Source organism: Hippocampus zosterae, unplaced genomic scaffold (assembly GCF_025434085.1).
Source record: "Hippocampus zosterae strain Florida unplaced genomic scaffold, ASM2543408v3 HiC_scaffold_159, whole genome shotgun sequence".
In the NCBI taxonomy this organism is placed as follows: Eukaryota; Metazoa; Chordata; class Actinopteri; order Syngnathiformes; family Syngnathidae; genus Hippocampus; species Hippocampus zosterae.
Window position 1 is genome coordinate 1 of NW_026262791.1, and position 10787 is coordinate 10787.

General features: G+C 60.2%; 1 protein-coding gene across 1 annotated transcript; it reads left to right on the forward strand.

Moving 5' to 3' along the window:
• Nucleotides 1-561: 561 nt before the first annotated feature.
• LOC127594468 (ATP synthase subunit alpha-like) lies at nucleotides 562-2626 on the forward strand. Its single transcript, XM_052056329.1, is given in 5 exon segments — nucleotides 562-596; nucleotides 1080-1398; nucleotides 1400-1816; nucleotides 1818-2264; nucleotides 2267-2626. Coding segments are annotated over 5 exon segments (1578 nt in total).
• Nucleotides 2627-10787: the final 8161 nt, after the last annotated feature.

The window sequence follows — 10787 nt, forward strand, 5'->3', positions numbered from 1 at the left end:
CCCAACCCCAACCCCAACCCCAACCCCAACCCCAACCCCAACCCCAACCCCAACCCCAACCCCAACCCCAACCCCAACCCCCAACCCCCAACCCCAACCCCAACCCCACCCAACCCCAACCCAACCCAACCCCAACCCCAACCCCAACCCCCAACCCCAACCCCAACCCCAACCCCAACCCCAACCCCAACCCCAACCCCAACCCCTCAAATAAACCGTTAGGTTTATCGCTCAGCAATAGCCATTCATTATATTATAAAAAATTGGGGCACAAAATTACAAAAATTTCAAGGTAAGGTATAAAAAATATGGCCGAGTTGCTAGTTTCATTGTTCGGGCTCGGCCAGGCGGCGCGAGTCGGCGATCAGCTCACGGAAGGCCTGCTTCTCGACCAGCCACGCCTCCTTTCGAAGCACCTTCATTGACACCTTGCTCTCGGTCTACCCAAACAGCTCCTCGCACACCAGCCCCCTCAATCTGTCGAATGCACGCTCAGCGGCCTCCAGCTCAGCGAATGTCACGAACGCGAACCCCTTGTTATCCCCCTTCGGGTAGCTAGGCATGTGCAGCCGCACCACCTTGCCGAACTTCTGCAGGTAGGCATGGAACACAATCTTGTTGAGGTTACGGCCGAACCCCTAGAGGTATAGGGTCTTGGCGTCTAGCTAAGTGGTGGCCGATTTGAGGTTGAAGGCTGCGAGTCTGCGGACCTTGTTGCCGCTCTTGCTCAGTTTCAGCAGCTGGCTGTCCCGGAGGCTCTGCCGGATCAGCTCCAGCCTGGCCTCGTCGGAAGGCTCTTTCGACAGGAGGTTTTAGACCTTGTGGAAAGACAGGAAGATCTGGAGGGGGAAGTAACGGGGAGCGGGGGTCCATTTGGCTGCGCGGAGGAAGGGGTCGTTGGCGAGGTTGGGGTCGGCCAGGTAGTACTCGAGCTGCCTGCGGAGGCGGGAGAGGCGGTCCTCGGAGCAGTCGGCGAGGCAGGAATCTACTTGGCAATAATCAGGCTTCATTGAAGTTGAAGGATACATCAAAATCAAATGCTGCTGGCGGCCCGGGCCCTTGCGCGGCTTTCCTCCAAGAAGGCCACCATCGCCGACACCGCCAAGGTCATCCAGGGACAAAATCATGGGGCTCAGCCAGGTCAACGACGTCAAGGAGTTCGGCTCGGTCATTTCCATCGGAGACGGAATCGCCCGCGTGGTGGGACTCAACAAGGTGCAGGCCGGCGAAATGGTCGAGTTCCGCTCGGGCGTGCGCGGCATGGCCCTCAACCTTGAGACCGACAACGTGGGGGTCGTCATCTTCGGAAACGATCGCAACATCCAGGAGGGGGACACGGTCACCAGGACGGGGGCGATCGTCGACGTGCCCATCGGCGAGGAGATGCTCGGCAGGGTGTTTTGACGCCCTGGGCAACCCCATCGACGGGGAAGGCCCAGTCAACACGAGCAAGAGGAAGCGGGTCGAAATCAAGGCGCCGGGCATCATCCCGCGGAAGTCAGTGAACGAGCCGATGCAAAGTGGGCTCAAGGCGGTGGACTGCCTGGTGCCGATCGGCCGGGGGCAGCGTGAGCTCATCATCGGGGACCGGCAGACCGGCAAGACCGCCATCGCCATCGACACGATCCTCAACCAGAAGAAGAACTTCTAGACCAACGAGGTCAAGCGGCAGCTCTACTGCGTGTACGTGGCCATTGGACAGAAGCGATCCACTGTGGCCAACATCTGCAAAACGCTCAAGGACCACGACGCCATGAAGTACACCATCGTGGTGGCCGCCACCGCCTCCGAAGCCGCGCCCCTGCAGTTCCTGGCCCCCCTACTCGGGCTGCGCCATTGCGGAGTTCTTCCGGGACAACGGCAAGCACGCCCTAATCATCTACGACGACTTGTCGAAGCAGGCGGTGGCCTACCGGCAGATGTCACTGCTGCTGCGCCGTCCGCCCGGGCGCGAGGCCTACCCCGGAGACGTGTTCTACCTGCACTCGCGGCTACTGGAGCGCGCGGCCAAGCTAAACGACAGCTTCGGGGGCGGGTCGATGACCGCCCTGCCTGTGATCGAGACCCAGGCGGGTGACGTCTCAGCCTACATCCCCACCAATGTGATCTCGATCACCGACGGGCAGATCTTCCTGGAGACCGAGCTGTTCTATAAGGGCATCCGGCCCGCCATCAACGTCGGCCTCTCAGTCAGCCGCGTCGGGTCGGCCGCACAGATCAAGGCCATGAAGCAGGTCGCAGGCAAGCTCAAGCTCGAACTGGCCCCAGTACCGGTGAGGTCGCCGCCTTTGCGCAGTTCGGGTCGGACCTCGACGCAGCCACGCAGCAGCTGCTGAACCGCGGGGGGCAGCTGACCGAGTTGCTGAAGCAGAAGCAGTTCGTGCCGATGGCGGCGGAGGAGCAGGTGTGCGTGGTGTTCGCAGGAGTGCGGGGCTTCCTCGACAAGATGGTGACGAGCGAGATCTCGAAGTTCGAGGCGAAGTTCCTGGCGCACATGAAGAGCAACCACGCGGGCATCCTGGAGAACATCCGGAAGTCGGGCCAGCTGTCCGCGGCCGACGAGGCCGAGATGACGACCATCCTCGGGGCGTTCATCCCCGAGTGCGGCTGCCAGATGAAAGCCTGATCAATCACCGGTGGTAGTACTGCCGGGCCTCTTCCTCCAGCTTCCGGTTCTCCTCCTCCAGCTCGTGCAGGTACTTCTCCAGCTCCTGCATCTTTATCGGGTCGTGCCGCCCCTCCCGCCGCGGGGTCCGGCTCGCCTCCCTCTCGTACAGCCTCTCGTACCCTGGGTACTCCTGCCTCTTCCCTGGCGTGTGCTGCGGCCCTGGGCTGTACGGCTACCCTCTGGGCGGGGTTCGCCCGTTGTGCGGCTGCCCACCATACCCGTAAGGCTCGGGGTCCAAGCCATGTCCACGAGGGCTTCCCTGGCCGTGGCCTGGCGCTTGATGGCCATATGGACTGCCCTGTCCATAATGCCCATAACGTGCTTGATGGGCCTGTCCGTTAGCGTGATGCCCGTGGGCATGGTACCCGTGATGAGCGTGGTGGGCATGAGAGTGCTGGGAGTTGTGGACGTTTTGTTTGTGCTTGGGGCAGCAGCTTTTCTTGGCCTCGCTTCTCGAGGTTGATGGTCATGTGGACGTGGTTCATGGCAGCCTCCCCCAGCGGCAGCGACAGGCTGTTCCGCGTGCTCCACGATGATTTCAGGCTCAGGGTCTTCGTCGATGGAGTCGTCGAGGATGGACTCGTCCTCGTAGTGGATGACTGTCTCCTCCTGGATTTCGATGCACTCCTCGCAGGGGTGGGGCTCGACGGCCAGGTTGACGCAGCGCTCACGGCAGTGCACGAACTGTTTCTTCTTGCGGTGGGACACTTTGATGACCTCGTTGGACTTGGCGGCCAGCTGCGCCTGAAGGTTGTCCCGGGCGTTCTTGAAGAAGTTGTCGAGCATGGCAGAATAGGCTTTGCGCTTGAGGTCGTCCTGCTCGTATTTCCTGGCCAGGGGGGTCCAGGTTGAGGTCGCCCAAGCTGAGGTTGGACAGCAGCCGGTTGAACAGGTCCGCCAGCCCCGCCTCCCGGACCAGCCGCTGCTTGAGCGCAGTCAGGGCCTTGCGGTGGTAGTTTTCAAGGAGGGGCCAGGTAGGCCCGCACACGAAGACGGGTCCTGCGCAGGTCGAGGAGCAGCTCGAGTTTCTTATCGTCTGCCTTGCCCTTGAAGAGGCGGTACTCGCCGATCATCTCTTCGATCTTGCCCTTGAAGGCCATCTCGGCGCGGGTCTCCCGGGAGCGGAGGGCATCCAGGTAGGCCTTGATCTTCTTTTCATAGGAGTAGGTGTCGGTTTCCAACCCCGCCAGCGAGCGCTGCAGCTGCTCCTCCTCCTGGCGGTTGCGGTCGGCCATGTTCTTGATGTCCAGCAGCAGCATGTCCCGGATCTTCGAGCTCTTGATGGCCGAGCCCTCCCCGGCAGGAGGTTTCTCGTCTCCCGACTCCTGAAAGACCTCAAGCTTGACGCCCCGCGCGTAACCCATGAGGCTGGGCTTCTTCCCCTGCTCGCTCATCTAACGATTTACTTTCTAACCCCCGATAATATGCATACCAGGACCGACATCGATCCAGTCTGCCACTCTCGCGCTGGTCCGCGCCCGCCGCCGCACTGGCGCCGAGCTGCAGGCCGCCCGCCACCTCGCTTTCATTCGCGCCAGTCTCACCGCCGTCAAGGGCAAGGCCATCAAGTTTTACAGCGCTCAGCCTTGGCTGCCCTACTGGCTGCTTAGTTGCCTACCACCTGCTCACCGATGAGCCCTTGTCGAAGGATCTCGCGGCAGGACTGCAGGAAGTACTGGCCAGCTGCCAGCACCCTGAAGGAGGGTTCTGCGGGGGGGCCAAACCAAGAGGCTCAGCTGATCTCGACCTACTCAGCCTTCCTGGCTCTGCTGCTTCTAGACTGTGATGAGGCGGTGCGGCTGATCGACCGGCCTCGTCTAGAAAACTGGCTGCTACGGCTAAAGGACGGTGGATTCTTCAGGGCCCATTAGAATGGCGAAAAAAGACCTTCGCGGAATTTTCATCGCCGTTCTGCTGGTCCGCCACCTCCACCTCTCAGAAAAAGGTGCTTGAAAACTGTGCGGAGGCGGTGCTTGACTGCCAGACATACGAGGGCGGTTTTTCGGACGTGCTGGGAGGGCGAAGCGCATGCGGGTTACACTTACTGCGGGGTGGCCGCACTGGCCATGCTGGGGCAGCTGCACCGGGTGGACCAGCAAAACCTGCTACATTGGCTGCAATGCCGGCAGAGGAAAGAAGAGGGCGGCTTCTGCGGCAGGACCAACAAGCTGGTTGACACCTGCTACAGCTTCTGGGTAACGGCCAGCTTCCACATCCTCGACCAAGAGCTCTGTGGCAGATCAGGGAAGTATTTGTTGTACGACGCGGAGGCGCTGCGGAAGTATATTCTGGAATGCGGCCAGGACGAGAAAGGCGGGCTGCAGGACAAGCCGGAGGTGGCCAGCGACTTCTACCACACTTGCTACGGGCTGCTGGGCCTGGCCCTCTGCGGGGGCCTGCCCGGGAGAGCCATCGACCCCATCACCACCCTCCAGACAGAGCCCTACCGCCGGGCCTGCGAGCGGATGAAGTTATGACTCCGATTATCCGTGCTCGGATCACAATCACTTGATCGCGCGTCGTCGATGACCTGCTCTGCGGCCCTGAGCCGTTCGATGCAGGTGGTGAGGCACTCTCGCTCCGGGGGCTGGAGGGCAGGACCCGGCACGGTCAGGCACTTGCCCAGACACAGGTCGTCATAGCTGCGCAGGCTGCGGAGGCTGTCCATAATTAAGTTGACTCACAGCCACAGCCGCTCGTGGCGCACCTTCGACATGATGTCCCACAGACTGTTGGTCTCGCCCCGCGAAACAGTCATGACCGAACGCCGGCCCTCCGCAGCCAGCTTGGCCGCGCTGTGCAGCCGCAGCAGCTTGCGCTCCGAGCTGCTCAGGCGGTTGGCCCTGCGGACGGCCTCCAGCTTCTTGCGGCAGGAGGTTTGGTGCTGCACGGGGGCGGTGGGGGTAGTTGGCATACTTGTCCGATTTGGACAGTGACTTGTAATAACACCTCCGGGTCATTTCCCTAAAGAGTTCGGGGAAGAGATTGTCGGGGGGATTGTAGGGCCTTGGTAGGCCTTTTGCCGGGCCTGCCCCGCATCTTGAAGCTGTGGCCCCGCTTCCAAAGCTGCCTGGTCAGACCCTCATCCGCAGCCAGGTCCTACGCGATCATTTATTTATTATTTTCGTATTTTTAAATCTTAAAAAATAAAACAAGAATTTCATCTTTCACTCAGTATTCAGGCCTTCTCCTTCCCAAGAAAAAGACTCTGAAGGCTTCAGAAGAAGGAATTACTTCAATCAAGACTTCAGAAGAAGGAATTACTTCAATCAAGATTTAAACACAATTAGAGCAAACGCATATTTCTCTCATCAAGGTTCACTCGAATAGTCAAAACTGCCTCTGCTTTTTGGAGGGGGAGAGGAGCAGGCGGCATGGCGGATGGATTGATAATTGATTGAATGAACGGCAAGATCGTGGAGAACTACTGCCTGCTGGACGTGCTGGGGGCGGGGCAGTACGGCAAGGTCTACAAGGCCCTGCACTTCAAGTCGAACGAGATCTTCGCCTGCAAGGTGGTGAAGATCGAGAAGTTCAAGGAGGTGCCCAAACTGGAGGAGTTCATGACGAACGAGCTGCAGGCGCTGTCCAAGATCAGCAACCCCTTCGTGGTGCGGTTCATCGAGCTGATAAAGACGGCCAACCACTACTACTTCTTCTACGAGTACTGCAACGGGGGGACGCTGGAGGACCACATAAAGCAGCGGGGGCGGCTGGAGGAGGGGGCCGCCCTCCGCTACTTCCGGCAGCTGCTGCTGGCCTTCACCTCCCTCATCAAGGAGCACATCATGCACCGTGACCTCAAGCCCTTCCAACATCCTCTTCCACAACGGCCAGATCAAGATCGGGGACTTCGGCTTCTGCAAGCAGCTCGAGCACGCCGAGGACCTCAACAAGACCATGGTCGGCTCCCCCCATCTACATGGCCCCCGAAATCCTGCTCGGCTACGAGTACACCATCAAGAGCGACATCTGGAGCCTCGGGTGCGTCCTCTACGAAATGCTCTTCGGGGCCTGCCCCTACGAGGAGAAGACCCTCACCAAGCTGGTGGGCCTCATCGAGACCAGCGAGATCAAGTTCCCGCCCGGCCACAAGGTCTCCAAGGAGAGTGAGAAGCTGATCCTGCAGCTGCTCAACAAGAGCCCCGAGGCGCGGGCGGGTTGGGAGGAGCTGTTCGAGGGGCAGCTCAGCGAGACCGAGCGGGCGGAGAAGCGGGACGCCTCGCCGCCGGAGCCACGGTCGGGCGAGCAGGAGGTGCGGCTGCTCTACAAGGAGCGCAGCAAGATCCTGTTTCTGTACAAAGCTGCTGGAAGAGTGTCTGGTGCTGAACTTCAACCAGAACCAGCCGCTGACGGCCTACATGCTCATGAAGTACCTGGCCTACACCGCCGAGTTCGTCAAGCAGAACCTGGTGGACAACTTCAACGTGGCCGCCTTCCCCCAGCTGCGGGCCAAGAGCGAGGACTGGGCCCACGTGCTCAAACTGCACGAGTACAAGGCCTTCTCGGCCACGGTCAACAAGGAAATCGAGCAGGTCCGCAAAAACTACAAGGCGTTCAAGGACGAGGCCAAACGCTTCTTCTACTCGGAGGAGAACACGGACTTCCCCCGTTCGGGCGACATCCAGCGCGAGGTCGAGACGCCCGCCATCAGCCTCGGCTTCCTGCGCAAGTACCTCTTCAAGTACTGCGAGGAGATCAAGGCCGCCCACGCCGCCGAGCTGATGGACTTCGGGTCGGGCGACAAGGGCTGGCTGGCCCACATCTACAAGGTCCTGGACAGCCTCGTCCTCGAGGAGCTCTTCCAGAACTTCCTGGGGGGCGAGGACCGCCTCGAGCAGCAGGACTACTTCCAGATGCTCAAGAAGATCGAGAAAAGCAACCTCTACAAAGCAGTCGGCCACAAGTTCGAGTACATCCGCGCCAAGTATTTCGCTTGACCTTATAATGCACACCACTCTCGCACTCGCCCGCTTCACCCGCTCCAGTCAAGAGGCCTGGTGGTACTCTCGCGACAAGCCCGACGCCCTCGCCCTCCGCACCCACGAGCCCGTCCGCCTGCTCGGCTTCCTCCAGCCCCGTGTCACCAACTGGAAGGGCAACGCCAAGGTCGTCCTCCGGGTCACTATCCGCGAGGGGGGACAAGCCCATCCGCACCCAATCCTTCACCTTCACCGAGGCAGACAACCAGAAGCCGATCCACCTGATGCTGGCAGAACCGGTGATGCTACACCCAGGCCTGGACTACGAGCTGGTGGCCGAACCGGACTGCGAGTTCGAGTCAGTGGAGGAGGCGGGGGGACAGGCGCGGGTGAAGATGCTGGAGTTCCGGGACTCGCCACTGGACAGAAACGGCACCAGCGTGGAGAAGGGTTAATTCCCTGTATTGTTCGTGGAGATGGCATGACAATAAAATTATGCAACAATAAAAATTATGCAACAATATATTTCTCGCCTTCCTGACGAGTCCTCCGAGCTGTACGAGTCTTTCGGCGAGCTCACCGCCGGCCCGGGTGCCTAGTCCCGCCCCCAGTCGCTGTAGAATTAAAACCGTCTGTTGGCTCTCGAAGTGGGAATTCTCAAGAAGAAGATTGCTCAGTTGGAGGCCGTGGCGGCACGCCACCAGCAGGAAAAAGAGCAGTTCGCTCGCACCGAGGAAGCGAGGAGCTAGGCTACTAGGGATTACGAAGAACAGATTCGATCCCTGAAAAAATAAAGCCAGGCCAAGCGCGATCTCCCGCTTTAGACGGGCCTAAAAAGGCCGGCTCTCCAGAACCACGGCCTGTACGCTTCCATGGGGTCGCAGTTTGCAGCCCCGCAGAGACTGGTTTCTCCAACGGCCGAAAACGACTATTTTGGGGTTCCATCTAGACGCAATTACGAGCCTCTGCAGCAACCCCGGAATAACTCTGGCTACTTGAACTTAAGCAAAAACGTGTCACGGTCAAACCTGGGGAGCGTTGCCCGGGCAGAGCCCAGATGCAGCAACGTCCTTTCCAGCCTGTAGCGGCGTCCCAGCGCAAGAGCCCTGGACGCAGCCCCACACCGGCGCACCCCCAGCACGAGGGCACGAGTTTGATCGAGTCTTCAACATCGACAATCCTAAAGAATCGATAAATTATTGATGGGAGCAGCCCCGCCCGAAAAATCTAAGAAGAGCAAGAGCGAGCGCAAGATCAAGATCACGGAGGAAGACAGGCCTAGACCCTCGGAGGCAAGCAGGGATGGGGAGCAGGCCAGCCTGCCCAGGATCACCGGGGCCACGGGGGGGTTCGGGCTGACGCGCTCTACGGTGCGGCTGCAGCAGACCAGGTAGCGGCTGTTCGGCTCGACCGTCTCGATGTAGGCCAGCAAGACCAAATTCGAGCGGTTTAAAGAAGGCATCAAGAATACTGACACGGACAAGGTGAACACCCTCACGGGGACGGTTATGAACCTGGCCCGCAAGGAGCAGCGGACGACCGACACCGAGGTGGACCGCTGGGCGGAGAAGATCGAGACCAAGAAGAAACTGAAGCCGATGACGAGGCGGGCGCAGATCTCGTACCGGCAGCTGCTGCGGGAGGAGGTGGGCAAGGCCCAGCTGCGCTTCATGAACAAGACCCCTCACACAGCCAACCGTAAGTTCAGTCTCAACTGACAATCAAAACTCCAGACTCAGCTGCTGCCGGATGTCAGCTAGCTCTTTCTCCTTCGCACGCAGCCGCCCCTCCGCTGCCTCCCGCCCCTCCCGCTCGCTCTCCACGGCCGCCTTAAGCTGCTCCGCGCACTCGATCACCCGCTCGTACTCCACCTGCTGCGCCTGGCACACCTCCATGCATCGCAGCTGGCCCTCCCGCTCCTGCAGGGCCGCGGCCTGCTGCCCGCCAAGCAGGTGCTACAGTTCTGCCAGGGCACGTTCTTGGCCTTCGATCACCCTCCTCTGTTCAAGACCCTCCTCGCTCAGCTCTTCAAGGCGCAGCAAAGTGCGCTTGAACTATGCCTCCATGTCCGCGAACATGCGCTGTTGCTGCTCGTGGATGGCCTGGACCTACGCCCACCCCTTGGCCGTGTCGTGGGCCTTCGCCAGCTGCTTACGGAGTGAGTCCGTAAGAGTCCGTTCCGAGGCCAGCCTGTGCCTAGTCTCTTCAAGCTGCTGTGCAAGAACGGCTAAATCTCCGCGGTCTCTGCTAGAACGTTGAAGCTGAGAGTTCAGGTCTCGATTGTGCCCCGAGAGGCGGGTCAGTTGGTCCTCGAGCCTGGCCACTTCTTCCCACCTGGACTCTGCCACCTCAGCTAGCTGGCACCTGGATGCGCGCTCTGCCTCGAGGGCAGACATGAGCTCTTTGGCCCGGACGCCCTCCTCGAAAAGCTGATCAGTGAGCTCGTCGAGCTGGCCAGAAAGGACCTTGACCTCTGCCTGGAGGACCATGACCTCTTCGCTGAGGCGGCGGTTGTCCTTCTTGAGGGCCTCCAGGTACTTCTATTGGGAACAGTGCAGCTGCGTCTGCTGCTGGATCATTTGAATTTGTGCGGTCATTGCAGCGCCAGTGCAGGATTCCGCAGATAGGGCAGCAGGTCCACCCGCAGGAACACGCGCAGCAGCATCGTGGCCACCACCCCGTGCTGGATCACCACTCCGATCGCCCGGAAGAAGCTTCTTCCGCCAGCCAGGTGGCCCACGTAATAAAGGGTCGCGAACAGGGCCCTGCCCAGCAGGAACAGCAAGCAGAAGACGTTCTTCTCGCGGGCGGTGGCCTTGCCCTCCACACAGACCAGCAGGAAGCTGGCCACGAAGACCAGGTAGGACTCGACCGAGTTCTGGATGACCTGGTTGGCCTGCAGCAGCCAGCCAGTCTCCTTCTGCGCCTCGTTGAAGTGCTGCCCCTCCAGCCGGCATAAGTAGTTCAGCGCCAGGTTCAGCCCCAAAAACCCTGAGAAGAACGGCCCGAACCGGATCATGAACACCACGAAGGTCTCGAAAGGGTCAGCGCGGTCCTCCACCAACATGGGCAGGACTGTCTTCTCCTCGAACAGGTGCAGCAGCAGCGCCCGTCAGGATCGACACCACCAGGTTTCCGAAGAACAGCAGCATATAATCTTACTGTCAACAATCACCGCAGAGGTCGCCAGATCTGAA